At 37.7% G+C, this 17,059-nt stretch overlaps 1 protein-coding gene across 3 annotated transcripts in view; it reads right to left on the bottom strand.

Annotated features, from left to right (window-relative positions):
* The window catches only part of IFT57 (intraflagellar transport 57), a 59,990-nt gene extending 45,542 nt beyond the window's left edge, over positions 1–14,448 (bottom strand). For 2 of the 3 annotated variants that reach the window (XM_060150638.1, XM_060150639.1), the window contains exons 1-4: positions 14,108–14,448; positions 11,398–11,560; positions 10,447–10,565; positions 6,518–6,608 (exon numbers count right to left, since the gene is read on the bottom strand). In XM_060150638.1, the coding sequence (XP_060006621.1) occupies positions 6,518–6,608; positions 10,447–10,565; positions 11,398–11,560; positions 14,108–14,313 (579 nt within the window). In that variant the 5' untranslated portion in view covers positions 14,314–14,448. The remainder of the gene's footprint in view (positions 1–6,517; positions 6,609–10,446; positions 10,566–11,397; positions 11,561–14,107) is intronic. The other variant, XM_060150640.1, reaches the window with a different exon arrangement.
* Positions 14,449–17,059: the final 2,611 nt, after the last annotated feature.

Below are 17,059 nucleotides of genomic sequence, written 5' to 3'. Positions count from 1 at the left end.
GGATTCAAATCAACAAAATCAGAAATGAACAAGGAGAAGTAACAACAGAAATACAAAGGATCATAGGAGACGACTACAAGCAACTATACGCCAATAAAATGGACAACCCAGAAGAAATGGACAAATTCTTAGAAAGCTAAAACCTTCCAAGACTGAACCAGGAAAAAATATGAACAGACCAATCACAAGTACTGAAATTGAAACTGTGATTAAAAATCTTCCAACAAACAAAAGTCCAGAACCAGATGGCTTCACAGGCGAATTCTATCAAACATTTAGAGAAAAGTTAACACCCACCTTTCTGAAACTCTTCCAAAAAATTACAGAGGGAAGAACACTCCCAAGCTCATTTGACCACCATCACCCTAATACCAAAACCAGACAAAGATACCACAAAAAGAGAAAACTCCAGGCTAATATCACTGATGAACATAGACACAAAAATCCCCAACAAAACACTAGCAAACCAAATCCAATAACACATTAAAAGGATCATACACCCTGATCAAGTGGTGTTTATTCCAGGGATGCAAGGATTCTTCAACATATGCAAATCAATCAACATGATACATCACATTAAGAAACTGAAGAATAAAAACCATATGATCATCTCAATAGATGCAGAAAAAGCTTTTGACAAAGTTCAACCCCATTTATGATAAAAACTCTCCACAAAGTGGGCTTAAAGGGAACCTACCTCAACATAATAAAAGCCATATACAACAAACCCACAGCAAACATCATACTCAATGGTGAAAAAAGCTGAAAGCATTTCCTCTAAGATCAGGAACAAGACAAGGATGCCCACTCTCGCCACTATTATTCAACGTAGTTTTGAAAGTCCTAGCCATGGCAATCAGAGAAGAAAAAGAAATAAAAGGAATCCAAATTGAAAAAGAAGAAGTAAAACTGTCACTGTTTGCAGATGACACGATACTATACATAGAAAATCCTAAAGATGCTACCATAAAACTATTAGAGCTCATCAATGAATTGGGTAAAGCTGCAGGATACAAAATTAATACACAGAAATCTCTTGAATTCCTATACACTAACGGTAAAAGATCAGAAAGAGAGATTAAGGAAACAATCCCATTTACCATTGCATCAAAAAGAATACAATACCTAGGAATAAACCTACCTAAGGAGGCAAAAGACCTGTACTCATAAAACTATAAAAACTGATGAAAGAAATCAAAGACGAGACAAACATATGGAGAGATATACCATGTTCTTGGATTGGAAGAATCAGTATTGTGAAAATGACTATACTACCCAAAGCAATCTACAGATTCAACGCAGTCCCTTTCAAATTATCAAGGGCATTTTTCACAGAACTAGAACAAAAAAATTTTTACACTTTGTATGGAAACACAAAAGACCCCGAAGAGCAAAAGCAATCTTAGAAAGAAAAATAGAGCTGGAGGAATCAGGCTCCGTGACTTCAGACAATACTACAAAGCTACAGTAATCAAGACAGTATGGTACTGGCACAAAAAACAGGAATATAGATCAATGGAACAGGATAGAAAGTCTAGAGATAAACCCACACACCTATGGCCACCTATCTATGACAAAGGAGGCAAGAATATACAGTGGAGAAAAGACAGTCTCTTCAATAAATGGTGCTGGGAGAACTGGACAGCTACATGTAAAAAATGAAATTAGAACACTTCTTAACACCATACACAAAAATAAACTCAAAATGGATTAGAGACCTAAATGTAAGGCTGGATACTGTAAAACTCTTAGAGGAAAACATAGGCAGAACACTCTATGACATAAATCACAGCAAGATCTTTTTTGACCTACCTCCTAGAGTAAGAAAATAAAAACAAAAATAAACAAATGGGACCTAATGAAACTTACAAGCTTTTGCACAGCAAAGGAAACCATAAACAAAACGAAAAGACAACCCTCAGAATAGGAGAAAATATTTGCAAATGAAGCAACTGACAAGGGATTACTCTCCAAAATATACAAACAGCTCATGTAGCTCAATATCAAAAAACAAACAACCCAATCAAAAAATGGGCAGAAGACCTAAATAGATGTTTCTCCAAAGAAGACATACAGATGGCCAACAAACACATGAAAAGATGCTCAACATCACTAATTATTAGAGAAGTGCAAATCAAAACTACAGTGAGGTATTACCTCACACCAGTCAGAATGGACATCATCAAAAAATCTACAAACAATAAATTCTGGAGAGAGTGTGGAGAGAAGGGAACCCTCCTATACTGTTGGCTGGAATGTAAATTGGTACAGCTACTATGGAGAACAGTACGGTGGTTCCTTAAAAAGCTAAAACTAGAGCTTCCGTATGACCCAGAATCCCACTCCTAGGCATTTATCTGGAGAAAACCTTAATTCGAAAGGGTGCACACACCCCAGTGTTCATTGCAGCATTATTTACAATAGCCAAGACATGGAAGCAACCTAAATGTCAGTCATCAGAGGAATGGATAAAGAAGATGTGGTACATATATACAATGGAACATTACTCAGCCATAAAAAGGAACAAAATTGGGTCATTTGTAGAGGCATGGATGGACCTAGAGAGTGGCAGACAGAGTGAAGTGAGTCAGAAAGAGAAAAACAAATATCATATAATATCGCTTATATGTGGAATCTAGAAAAATGGTAGAGATGAACTTATTTACAAGGCAGAAATAGAGTCACAGACGTAGAGAACAAACGTATGGTTACCAAGGGGGTTAGGAGGGGTGGGATGAATTGGGAGATTGGGACTGACATATATACACTGCTATATATAAAATGGATAACTAATGAGAACCTACTGTATAGCACAGGGAACTCAGTGCTCTGTGGTGACCTAAATGGGAAGGAAATCTAAAGAAGAGTGGATATATGTATATGTATGACTGATTCACTTTGCTGTACAGCAAGAAAGTAACACAACGTTGTAAAGCAACTATACTCCAGTAAAAATTAATAAAAGAAATTTAAAAAAAGAAGTATGTAAGACAGTGGTTCTCAAAATGTGGTTCTTAGACAGGCAGCATCAGCATCAGCATCACCTGGGAGCCTGTGAAAATGTAAGGCTCCATCCCAGAGCTACTCAGAAAGTAGAATCTCTGGGAGTAGGGCCACTAAAATAAGATAGGGGAACTCTGCTAATCTTTGGGGAACTGGAAAGATTTTAGTAAAACATGAAACAATATAAATGCAGATTCCATACACTCAACTAACGTTCATATTTTTGGGGATGGGGCAGTGGGGCATAGAGGTGTAGACAAAACTGATCTGTTTACATGTTAAATCTTAAGCATACATGCAGAGCCACACCTTTGAGAAACAGCTCAGTCTATCCTGTGTTTGCACTAGTGATGGTCTACTTAACCAGAGCAAATGACTGAAATGCCAGTGACTTAGTGCCCATGGGAGAAGAGACAAGTTTATAATGTTTTTATAATAACCTAATCAGTACTATTAATATAGGTGATCAATAAATACTTGTTGAATTGTGGTGGCCTGAACACTCATAGGCAAAAAGCTTTAGGAGTAGGTACTAGAAAAAGGATTTAAGTTACTAAATATTATAAAGAAAGCATTCGAAAGGAATTTGAATATAAACAGACTCAAAAATAGTTTTAAAATAAATTAAGAGGATTTTAATCTCAGTAATTTAGAAGGCACTCAACAATTTCCTGTCATTTCTTTGCCTAATATGTATCCTCTTAATTCTTTTATTGCCAATTACTAAGGATATGATTATATACTGTGAGAACATTCTGTGAGAATATTCTTTGAAAATATTCTGTGTCGTGATCCCAATCCTCCCTCCCTTCCTCTCTGCCTCTCTCTCTCCCTCCTCCCCTCTCTCTCCTCACTTTCTTTCTTTCCAATGTGTCCTATCTTTATTTGGCCAGTCTAAAACTGAAGGTTTTGAGTTCCTTGTTGATTATAGACTAACTTTACTCTGTCAGAAATGATCTTTACCATCCTTGAGCTACCCCACAAACTGGCAACAAAATGAAGTACTATCCCACCAGCCAAAGGCTTTTTGGCACTGATCCAGCTCTCCTTAGCAAGAGGAATGGGAGAGGTAAGAGAGGGTTCCTTAGGATAATATAATGACAATAAGGAAGAAAGAAAAGAAAAAAATTCAACAGACATGACACCCTCAGAGGCAACCCCCTGAGGAAGGCCTTCAGCTTGATCTTATGACAGCAGAAGGTCTCTACTTCACAGTTGGCAAGAAATGTGTGAAGAGGCTGCTTTCTAGTTTGTTTCTCTAATTTACACAAACAATAATGCTGCTTTGAACTTTAAATGGTGCTCAGAAAAAAAAAAAAAGCTATAATTTCTAAAAGTTACAAGCAATATGCTGACAGGTTATTTTTGGTCAAATATTTAATGAACACTTACTAATGCACCAGGCACTGCATAATAAACTGGAGATACAAAAAATGTGCAAAATTGCTTTCTGCCCTCATAGAGTTTTCCTTCTGATTAGTAGGTTTTCTTCCTTTTTTCCCCCTGACTAGCAGTTTTGAGTTATAGGTCTTTGAAGCTAAATTTTTTTTTTTTTTTTTTTTTCCCGGTACGCGGGCCTCTCACTGTTGTGGCCTCTCCCATTGCGGAGCACAGGGTCCGGACGCACAGGCTCAGCAGCCATGGCTCACGGGCCCAGCCGCTCCGCGGCATGTGGGATCTTCCCAGACTGGGGCATGAACGCGTGTCCCCTGCATCGGCAGGCGGACTCTCAACAACTGCGCCACCAGGGAAGCCCTGAAGCTAAATATTGATGCACTAGGACCAGGTATCTGTAGATAAGCTATTAACTAATAACTAATAAACAGTAACTAAGAAGACAAGATGAGGAAGATACCCGAGTAAAATAAGTGAGATGAACAACTGGGACTATGTGAGGACTTAAAATTTTCTGAGACTGAATGGAAAGATCTATTACACAAAGTATAAAGTCTAAACTTAAAACGCCCAAAATGATCTGGACCTGGTCTATCTTCCCAGTTAATCTTAAGCCACCCTCCCGCTCACTTAGGAGATACGGCCACTGTGGTTTTCTCTCAGTTCCTTGGTCATGCTAAGCTCCTTCCTGCCTCAGAGTTTTTGTACATCCAGCACCATCAGGTTCTTGCCCAGTGCCTGCTACATAACAGATGCTCAATGAACACATGAATGACTACATTTTTACCTTAACTTTAAAAATTTATCACATTAAGAAAGATACCTTTTAAATTGATTTGTTTTATAGTGGTCTTTTTCCTTCTATAAATAGCAGTCATCTTTTTAATACATATGGTTTAAAATATTTCTACTGCTAATAAAATACATGTTAAAAACTTTGAAGATATAAAGATGTATAGAAAATAATCATCCATAATCCCTCTACCCATATATAACTAATGTTAATATATTAATATTTTTTTCTGCATATTTTATATAGTTGAGTTTATGCATATAGTATAAGTTGTCATCCTCATGTCACTAACATTTCTTTTTTTTTTTTTTTTTTGCGGTATGCGGGCCTCTCACTATTGTGGCCTCTTCTGTTGCGGAGCACAGGCTCCGGATGCGCAGGCTCAGCGGCCATGGCTCACGGGCTTAGCCGCTCCACGGCATGTGGGATCTTCCCGGACCAGGGCACGAACCCGTGTCCCCTGCATCGGCAGGTGGGCTCTCAACCACTGCGCCACCAGGGAAGCCCTTCTTTGTAAACAATTTTTAATGGCTATATGATATTCTACTATCTGATATAGTCTAATTTATTTAATGGTTATTTTCATCATTCACTATAAAATAATGCAGTGATTAATATCTTTGCAGCATATAGTACCTTAATAAATTACTTTAAGCTGAAATACAGAATATACTTTCTGTGGATTCAAAAAAATCACCTGAAAAATTTAATTGGTTTATGACAGTAAAATATACTACGAAGTTTTTTTCCCTGCCATTTTAATCTCAAATCATATGTACACTTCCTAAAACACCAGGGTCAATCCATATCTGGTTCTGAGGAAAAGTTCTTTTTCTCCACCATTTTCCTAGTCTAGTCTGTTGTAGAGACGTGAACATTTAATTTCACACTATGGATAGAATGTTAAGTATGCGGATAGGCCCAGATGCTGCCAAACAATTTAAATAATGTTGGTATGTATAAGTATTTTTTAAGTTCCTGCAGGGTGGTCTTCATCCTAATTTTAGAAGCATAAAGGAGTTCCTGAGAAATGAATGGTGTTCTTATGAAGCGGAATGTATTAATCCTAAATTCTATTGCTCTCTTCTAAATTCTTTATTATTTATGGCCTATTTAAGATCATGAATGGTTGTTAATAAAATGTTAACCCATATAACTAGTGGTCTACTACTTCCTGTCTACATTTGAAGAACCTCTGCTAAAATTCAGACCTCAATCATTACAGAACATGAGTATTAACTTAACTAAAGGTCTAAACAACTGATACTGATTAAGGGAAATGAATCCAATGGTGAAAATGAACAAAAAGTTCCGCAACACACATACCACAAATTCTTCATCCACTTTATTTAATGTTAATTCTGCATCATCTTCTGCAACAGTTTCTTCTTCTAATTCTTCCACTGGGTATGTTGGTCTAAAATAATAAAGCTTAACATGAGATGAGAGTAAAAAACAAAACATTTCAGCAGAGCAAAAAGGCATAATGTGAATATTAAGGATCCCCCCGCTACACCAGTTCTGGTCCTTTTTCACCTGCCCCCTTTTCCAGAATCACTGTTAAATGTTTCACGTATCCTTCCTGAAACCTTCTATGTAAAGAAGCAAAAATGTTTACCTCCAAATTTGAAGAATCAAGTACATAAATGGGATGATACCACGCATACTGTTAGCCAACCTACTTTCTTTACTTACTAATATACCACACTTAAGTATATATACAGTTGACTCCTGAACAACATGGGTTTGAATTGCATGGGTCTATTTACACAGAGATTTTTTTCAATAGTAAATACTACCCTGCTACACGTTTTGTGGTAGATTGAATCTGCAGATGCAGAACTGCGGATTTGGAGGGATGACTTATAAGGAAGGCCTACTACAAGTTATATATGGATTTTCCACAGCCCTAAGCTCTGCATCGTTCAAAGGTCAAGTGTACAACTTCTCCTCACCGCCCCCAACATACCTGCACTGTATTCCACTGAACCATAAGTCATATGACTAGCAATCTCTGGCTGAAAATTGACATTGTTTCTAGTTTCTTTACTAGACAATACTGAAAAGATCATCCTTATACATTTATCGTTTATGTATATCATTTAAAATAAATTTGTACAAGTATAAGGGCTGGGTCGACAACTTTGTACATTTTATTGTTTTGCTCGATATTGTTAAAACCAGCTTCCAAAACGTTACCCTAATTTACACTCGCACAACAGGGACTCTGTTTCCATACATTCGCCAATATGGTAAACATCTGCCAATATGGTAAACAAACTTTAATCCTTTCCAATCATCTAAGTGAAAAAACCTCACTCTTGTTTTAACTGCATTTCTTTCACATGAGAGCGGTTGAATACCTCTTCATATTTCAATTGGTTATGTGTGTTTTTCAGTGAAATGCATATTTATGCCCCCTGCCCTTGTGTGTATATTAAGAAAATTAATGCTTTGCTTAACTGTGTTAAGAATATTTTTCCTATTTATTTCTTATACTCTTAGCTATTCAGGACTGTTACAATTCTTATTACATAGACTTAGCAACATTTTCTTGCATGGGTCCTAGCTTTAACATCATATACATAAGGCTTTTCCATCACATGACACATCCCACATCCCTTTGGTCTTTCAGCACTCCTATAGTTTCATTTTTCACATTTACGTCTTTGATCAATCTGAAATTTATTTTAAAAAATTTTAATGTATCTATTTATTCATTTATTTTTGGCTGCATTGGGTCTTCGTTGTTGCGCGCAGGCTTTCTCTAGTTGTGGTGAGCAGGGGTACTCTTTGTTGCAGTGCGCAGACTTCTCATTGCAGTGGTTTCTCTTGTTGCAGAGCACAGGCTCTAGGCGTGTGGGCTTCAGTAGTTGTGGCTTGTGGGCTGTAGAGTGCAGGCTCAGTAGTTGTGGCACACGGGCTTAGTTGTTCCGTGGCATGTGGGATCTTCCTGGACCAGGGCTCAAACCTGTGTCCCCTGCACTGGCAGGTAGATTCTTAACCACTGCGCCACCAGGGAAGTCCTGAAATTTATTTTGATAGAGGTAATAAGAAGGACTCCAGCTTTGTTCTTATTTCCAAAATCTAAACAGTGGTCCTAACACTAAGTATTGAGCACTCTTTTCTCCATCAAGATTAATGACACACATTTCCCATACTGAAAATACTCAAAAGTATTTGGGGACTTCCCTGGTGGTCCAGTGCTAAAGAATCTGCCTTCCAATGCAGGGGATGGGGGTTCTATCCCTGGTCAGGGAACTAAGATCCCAAATGCCACAGGGCAACTAAGCCTGTGTGCCACAACTGCTGAGCTCGCGTGCCTTAACTAGAGCCCGTGGGCTGGAAACTACAGAGCTCACGCGCTCTGGACCCTGTGTGCCACAACTACAGAGCCCACACGCCCTGGAACCTGTGCGCCACAACTAGTGAAGAGAAAAAACCCGCACACCACAACTAAAGAGAAGCCTGCATGCCACAAAGAAAGATCCTGCATGCCTCAATGAAGATCCCGTGTGCTGCAACTAAGACCCAATGAAGCAAAAATAAATAAAATTAAAAAAATAAATAAATCTTTAAAAAAAAAGTATTTGCATTTATTTCTGGAAAGTTATTTTAAAAATCCATACCTCAGGTTAACAAAATACAAAAATCGACATTTAATATTAAGGAAGTAAAGTACTACAAACCAAATCAATCTTCTTAAAGAATAATTTCCTTTTTTTTTTACTAGTTTGTTTTAGCATATTTAGATATATAAAATAAGAATCTATAAACACGTAACTTCTACGTCACTTACATATCACATAGTTGATATATTCTCTAATCCCTATTTTCAATGTTTCCGCCTGCTTTCCCCCCATGTATATACGGTCCCTATAAATTATACAAATCACAATCCATGGCCAAGAATAAGATATGCTAAGAAACAAAGGAAGTACCAAATTATCTATTTAATTTGGTACTTTGTTTCTTAGCATATCTTATTCTTGGTCACGCATTGTGATTTGTATAATTTATAGGAACCGTATATACATGGGGGGAAAGATACCAATTGGTTATCTTAGTGGTTAAGATACCAATAATTTCTGGTGAATTTAGAATTCATTAGGCAATAGATTTAATAATTTTTAAAAAATGCCAAATGCAGGATATCTCATAACATTTCATGGACTCTAATAAAGAAGTAATGTAGATTATGTACTCATTCTTCACACTGCACTAAGTGGTACTGTTTGGGTTGGAGCGTATGAAATTACCACTTTTTTTTAGTTCAAAAATAGATGAATATCGGTAATTTCATATGGTTCAACCTGATGATAACCTAAGCCAAGTACGTTTTTAAAAGTATTCATTAATAGAGAGTAGATAACTTTCCTGAGAGAATGTAACTGAATATACATTAAAATATACAAACAATATATACACCTTTCCAAGAAGGTAGTTCTAATCCAAATTCACTGCTTGCTCATGTTTTTAACCTGAATAATGCCTTCCACAGTCTCTAACCTATCAATAATCCCAATCTCCAAAGGACCAAATTTATATATTTTCTAATTATAACCTATACAAATTGATAGTTTCTTAATATTTTATTCCCTTATCCATGTGGTCAGCATTTATTGAGCATCTATGATATATCAAATGCTATGTTAACTGCCATAGAGTACATACAAAGATTTCATAATTTCTAGCAAGAAAGCCAGACCTGTAAACAAATGACTTTAATACCATGGTATAGATACAACAATAGAAATATAAACAAATCACAGGTCAGAGAAAGAAGCAATGAACAATGTCTAACAGAGTGTCAGGTGGCTTCTTCAGTATTATTCTTGCCCAGTCACTATAAACAAAGGAGAAAATCCCACTTAAAATACTATATTAATTTCCATTTTTTCCCTTAAATCTGTAGCTATCATTTACCCCCATGTATATACTATCTTTGGTTGTATAAATAAATATATGCAAAGAAACTTTTAAAAAATGTCCTAAATTGACCAGGATATACAGTTACAGTTAAATCCTTAATAATTATATATCTGAACTGGGAAGGGGCACAATATCAAAACTGGTTTTGAAGATACCAGATATTCCAATTTTGTCTATACTAAGTTTTCTAATTAAGTGTGGCATTTTCAGTTTAGAACAGTCAAGAAGAAATACTTCCTATCAGTTCAACTAAACAGCTCTGAACCCTTAGAACAAAAAGCTCCGCACATAAAATTACTGTTGCCAGGTGGGGTAATTTTTACCTTTTCCAAGTGAAACCAATATATTTTAATGCTTCTTCGGCTAAACAGTCAAGAACATAGCATACATGTGCTCCATAACCCGATTTTAATTTTGAAGGAGCAAAATCTGCAGTTCTCCCCTGAAATACAAAAGATAAACAGGGTATAACTTGTTATTTATATTGCAAATGTCAAAATATTTTAAGCAAAGTACTGCTGAATAAATGTATCACTTCTCTATTCTTCAAATATGATTTAAAATAACTAATTACATTGCTTCTTAGAAATCCATCTCTTTAGTCTTTTTTTTTTAATCCATTGGTACAGAAATACTAAAGGAAAATGAATATGTTTTACTGTCAAAAGTATCAAATTAAAAGGCAATAACCTCATGACAGCAGAAAAAATCATCGATCTTGTTAGGGTGAAAATTCAGTATAACCACTAGGTTGGTATCATATCATTAAACAACCATGCGAAGGATGAAGTGATTCACTTGTCAAAAATCAATAACATGTGTGCCAAAAATTCTTACTGCTTGTCCCCAGGAAAAGTCAGAAAAGTACAACTGTTATCATGGTCTATTAAATCAAAGTTCCCTTTCAAAATACAGTGTTCCAGCTTCCTAGTTTTTAGTCATTTTTTAGAAGGAGAACTAAGTATCCATAAATTTATCTCAGAGACATATCAAGATTAAGAAAAATATTATTACTTTGGGCTATAATGTGTGCACACTAAACATGTTTAGAAGTGGCATTAATGTTATAATATCAACCATTCTGAGACGATTTTACCTGAAAAATAAATCTAGATATAATTATATATATACATATATACACATATATATGCATGTGTATATAGTTATTCAAAGAGAATTCTTCTAAAAGGCTAGCATTTATGTGGCTGTATTACCAATATTAAAAATGTCCTAACTTGAGAACATGCAGAAAGAAGAGAGTTGTTTACACTTACGAATGATCGAAGTTCAGATAATATGTTAGAGATTGTTGCATTAGGGTCATCATATTCTTGAGGCTGCTCAAAGGGGTGTCCTGCTTTATTAATCAACCAAGCAGCAAGAGTGAAAAACATGTAGAACTGTTCCCCAGGATTGGTAGGCAGTGCAAAATAGTGTCTGTTTCAAAAGAAGGGGAGAGGGTAGAATATGAACTATTTCAAACAAGTCCATAGTAGCTAAAGGAGCTAAATCCAAAATTGCCAAAGGATTTTTTTTCCAAATGGCTTTAACAACAAAACACATTGATAATTCACTCTTTGAAGTTTCTAGTAAACCACAACACTCACATTAAAGTTTTTAATCAACAGGATAAGGGCAATTACTACTGGTCACAAAATATTAGATCAAAGACTTTACATCCAGAAAGTGCAGGTCATGTTAAAAAATCGAGCATGTAGAACTTTGGCCAAAATCATTTATGTGTCAGGAATAATTAATAAGAGAGTACTTCCAGAAAATGGTCATTTGGAATTAAGAGATGCTCAGAGTTTAAAAAAAGACCTTAATGATTATTCACTATGCATTTTTACATTTTTTACAATGTCATTGTTATCTTTGCTTACTGATTCTAACCTATCCTCTAGGTTAAACAGTTGTTCTCATCTTGGCTGCATATTGAATCACTTGAGGATCTTGTCAAACTATTGCTACCTTACTAAACATTGCTTCTTCCCTCGCAGATTAAATCAGAACTTCTGGGAGCGAAGCTCCAGTATGGGCATGTTTCAAAAGCTTCCTAGGTGGTTCTAAGGTGCAGCCAGGAGTAAGAACCACTGTGTTTTATCACATCCCCAGTCTAACAAACATTTGTTGACTTTAGGTTAAATCCCCGGACTACTAAAAATAGCCCTATGAGGGTCAACATGATTTGTACCTAAACATATCAGGAATAAAACCTGCTAGCAACAGCATTCGTCAGTTTGATCAAAGATCTTACTTTGCTTTTATGTGTAGCCATCACTATTGTGTTTACATTTGGATTTATAGATATTATAACTATTTTTCATAAGAATCAGCAGTCTACTCCTTCCTGTTTCCGAAACTTTTTCCTGCAGGGTAAGTGTAAATGTTCTGAAAGATAACAGAAAGCTGGGAAGAAAAAAAGGCCATGAAGTCCTTCCAGGTAGGTATCAATATATGTTCACCCACTACTAACAACCCATCTTTTCCGTATCAGCTGCTAACAACTCCAAGACAGAGGAATGGATACTGTTAAATACTGTAGACCTAGGACAGTGGCTCTCAAACTTTAGCAGGCATCAGAATCACCTGGAAGGCTTGTTAAAACAGACTTCTGGGCCCCGGCCCCACCCCTAGGATTTCTGATACATTAGACCCGGGAAAGGGCCTGCGGGACTGCACTTCTAATAAGTTCCCAGGTGATACTGATTCTGTTGGTCTGTTGACTGCACTTTGAGAACCATTAAACTAGGATATTTCCATGCAAATCCATGACTCAAAGTACCCTGCTAACCTGCTGAGGAAATAGTGTACAGATTATATCTATAGAACCTTAAGGCCTTTCTTTTAGTTTGAAAAATACACTTGGAGAAAAAAACCACATTTTTATTAACATAGAAGATGTTGGTTGTTTATATTATCCTATTCATTTAAGTAAAAACTTCCAATCCTACAATTTCTATCATGAATCAAGCAACAATGATTCTTCCTCTAACTTTTCTCCTATTATGGACTGGCTTAGCAATATGGGCAGTTTACATGAAGCCTACATATCTTCTAATGTGAGTTACTGGAAGAGAGCAAGAAATGAGATCCAAACTGTCAAGGGAAATTATTTGAGACTAGCTGTAGCCTTTAAGAGAAAGTACTACAAATTCTTGATCTAAAATAAACACAAAAAATTAAGTAAGTACTAATGTGAAGGAAAGCTATAAAACTTATTTATGAGGCTATCACTAAGCTACACTGACTGGAAGAGAAAGTGCTGGCTGTCCACTACCCTCAGTAACTAATGCCAGTGGCTTCAGGATGATGGACTTATTCCCCACCAGAACAGGGCAGGCCTTTGGGTTCTATGAGAGAGAGACAATTCCAATAATTGTCATTTCATTTGTCTTTTTCACTTCTCAGTTTCCGAGAATACTGTTACTGCAAAGGCGGAAGTCTTTTAAACCAAAGCAATTAGTGAACAAGTTTACTAACTGCATACAAAGTGCTCAGCAAGGTCCAGGTACCCACAGTTACAAGTTGTAGGGACAGGCTCTCAAAGAGGAAAACAAAAACCAGAGATAGATCTAAATTGATAATGGCATTCATCTTTCGGGATGAGATTATGAGTGACTGCAGTACTATTTTTACACATTTTCTTGTGTTTTCTGAGTTTTCTATGAGGTTGTTTTATTACGTTTATAATCCGAAAAAAAAAATTGTGTTTTATGGAGCTGCGTGTGTGCTCTAGGCAAGCTGTCTTCCAATCCTATCTGTAGTTCCAAAACTTTACTCTTCCTACAAAAATACGAAGTCTAAGCTCCGTGAGTAGTCCGGCCCTCCGTCGCCAAGTTTGGGGTGAAGTGCCCTTTCCTGCGTAGGAAGACAGAGGCAAGTGTTCGCTAACTCGCGCTTGGCGTTCCCCCGAAGGCCGGAGGAAGGCATCTCCCCAGAGCCCAGCCCGTATCCAGGCGCTCGGGGGACTAGGGCACCCACCTGGACGGGGGCTTCAGGTTGTTTTTCCGGAGGAGATCCTCCTCATAGCGGAGCAACTTCAGCTTCTCCACCAGGTCCTCCATCACCACGAACATGTGGTAGGCCGCGCCGGGGCCCCGTTCCACGACCACCTCCCCTGCCCCTTCGCCACGGGACCGAGAAACCCCATCCTCCAAACCCGACGGCGTGACCACTGCCGCTGCCATCGCGGAACAGACAGAAAGAGTCCAGCGTCAGCCCCGGCCCACAGACCTCCGCGGCCTGCGCTGGCTCAGCCAAGACCTCCGCGGCCGGTTACCAGGCGACCGCCGGGCAACCCATCACCAGGGAAACTAGACTCCGCCTCCTTCCCACCTAGTCTCTTCTAAATTCCCTCCAACCAGGGAGGGCTCCATGGATGACGTCAAGTGTTGCCCCCGCCCCTTCCCCGCCTCTAGGGAGACGGTGGCTGTGATACAGCCCCGCCCCGTGGGGGCGTGGCGGTCTCCTACTCACGTTAGGCCACGCTTCCTCCCGCTGAAATTTAAACACCGAGGAGGGTCTGCGGGCGTTTCCGCTGTGCTCTCTTGGTGGTCCTTAGCAGTCTTTAGGGGGCTTGGGCCGTTGGTTGCCAAGGGCCCCTGAGTCGGAGTGTGAGTCAGCTGGTAGCAGTTAAAAAGAGTAAAGGAAGACGTGCTGCGGTATTGAAGGCTACGCTAACCTGCTGGTATCTTTTTTACTTTTCTTTTCAAAACTGAAAGTTTTTAACAGTTGTAAAGATAGTCGATATCATACGTTTCCCCTTACCTCAGGAGCTTTCCAACGAGAGTTTTCATTAATCTTTCTCTCATTCGGGAATGCTGTGTTTAACAATATATTGTAAGATTTGAAGTATTATAATTCTCCGCTGTTACTCCAGGGCTGGGAAAAGTTGTTGGTTGGGAGGGGGTGGGGAAGAAGAAAGGCTGAGGATAAGCAGAAAGGAGGCATGAGCAACGATTTGTTCTACCTCAGAAATAAGAACTCTAAACTCACATCCTGCTGCTTAATCTGTTGCAAGCCCATTACACGTAGTGTAAAGTTTGGGGGTTCCTTGTTAAAAATCAACAAAATAAAGGAGATAATCTTGAAAGGAATTTCCCTGCGCTATAACTCTTAAGTGTGGCTAAAGACAGAGTGTTAACTACTGTACTGTGCAGCTGTTGACCTGGAAAATACAAGAAAGGGCATAATTGACCACAGCTTTACAGTTGTCAAAAAGAGTTTGTGTATCAAGCAGATTTCCTACCAGCTACATAAAAAATGAGGTAAGTGGTGGATGCTGGAGGTTTCCTGGGAGAAGAAAATGTATGGCAAGAGGTTGAATGTATGTTTTTATTTATGTGATTTTTGATCTCTGATCTCCTGTATCTGCTACTAGAGAACATAGAAGAGGCCCATTTTTTGACAGAACTGAAGTTTAAAATTTATTTGTAGTATCTTTTTGTTAGAAAAATGGGCAGAAGAACACTTCTCATTTTAATATGTCTAGACCTAACTTGCTTTTGATACCAATAAAGGATCAAAGTGAAAAACCAGAAAGGCAAATACCTTTTTCTATTTACCAAAGAAAAGGAATATGTAAAATGACTGATTTATGTAGAAAATAACCCAAAGGGGAAGACCACTGAAAATTTTTTTAGATAAATGACATCGTTTGCCTACTGCAGGTCATTAACAGCTGCTTTTAATAAAAACGAGTGGAAAATTTGGATTTGATTCTGCACCACTGCCGAACTGTTGCTTTTTTTTGCCTCCGTAGAACAGTGTTTCTCCCCCATACATACCAACAGCAACCACCATACCTGTGGGTAAAGGGTACTGTGGTATGTCTATATAACTTTCAGAGAACAAGATAGATGCATAGCTTTTTAGGACTGAAAAAAAAAAAAGTATAAGCTCAGTTATATGCTTTGAGGTCCTTGATTAATCCACAAGTAACCTGTGGCTTTTTAGATGACTCTCAGAACAGTGTCAGACTTTACAGGTAAATTGATTGTAACCAAGGAGATGTTCACTTGAAATCAGGCTGCCTACATAAGATATTCTGACATTTTCAGAAAGTTATATATAACACTCAAAATGAAATAGTCAAACATTGTTTTTTGGCTGATGAGAAATCCTCCAACAACATATGTATTTTGATTGGGGGGAGAAAAAAACCTTTCCCAGAATCTACCCATTTCCTTCCCAGGTACAATACTGATGCAGCCTGGCATGAATATGAAGATGAATAATGAATATGAATAATTGAGTATGAATGAGTATGAGTATGAATAATTATTTTCCCCTTTAACTGTGTGAAGAAGAAAAGATGAAATTAAAATATAAACTGTCCCCCAGTAACTGGCACAGAAAAAAATGAAAGAAACAAAGGAAAAACCAACTGTTCAACACTGCATATTTTCTCACAGAAAGAAAAGATGGGAAAGAACACTGAAATGTCATTTTATTTTTATAAGACCTAGGGATTATTTTTGCTGAAGTTTTGTTTATCCATAACAGTTTAACACTTCAAGAGGTCTTTTGCCTGATGGAGGTAGTTTCCTTCACATGTGTGAGAGTACACACTCAAATCCTCTTCCAGCTTCCTCAGCCACCCAGGAGTTTTGGGGTACAGTTGTGTTAGTATTTTGGCAGGACTTGCTCACTGGTTGACTAAGGAGTTAAATAAGAGCTTGAAGAGAATGGACTGTTGAGGCATGTGTATACTTTCAAGAATCTTAAAGATTTATCCCTGGCTCTATGTGTTGACCACAATTGATAGCTGGGCTTCTAACTCTTTTATCTCTTGCAAACTATCTGTGAAATGATAGGAGGTAGTTTTTAAGGCCCTTAGGATATTTCTGTGAATGGATTAATCTCTGAAAACTAAAGAGCATCCCAATCAAAAGTGATTTAAGCTAAATAGATTTTCCTGGGGGATGCTGAGCA

The sequence above is a fragment of the Lagenorhynchus albirostris genome, chromosome 5, assembly GCF_949774975.1.
Source record: "Lagenorhynchus albirostris chromosome 5, mLagAlb1.1, whole genome shotgun sequence".
Taxonomy (NCBI): Eukaryota; Metazoa; Chordata; class Mammalia; order Artiodactyla; family Delphinidae; genus Lagenorhynchus; species Lagenorhynchus albirostris.
Note: the sequence above shows the minus strand (reverse complement) of the source record. Positions and strands in the feature narration are given on the sequence as shown.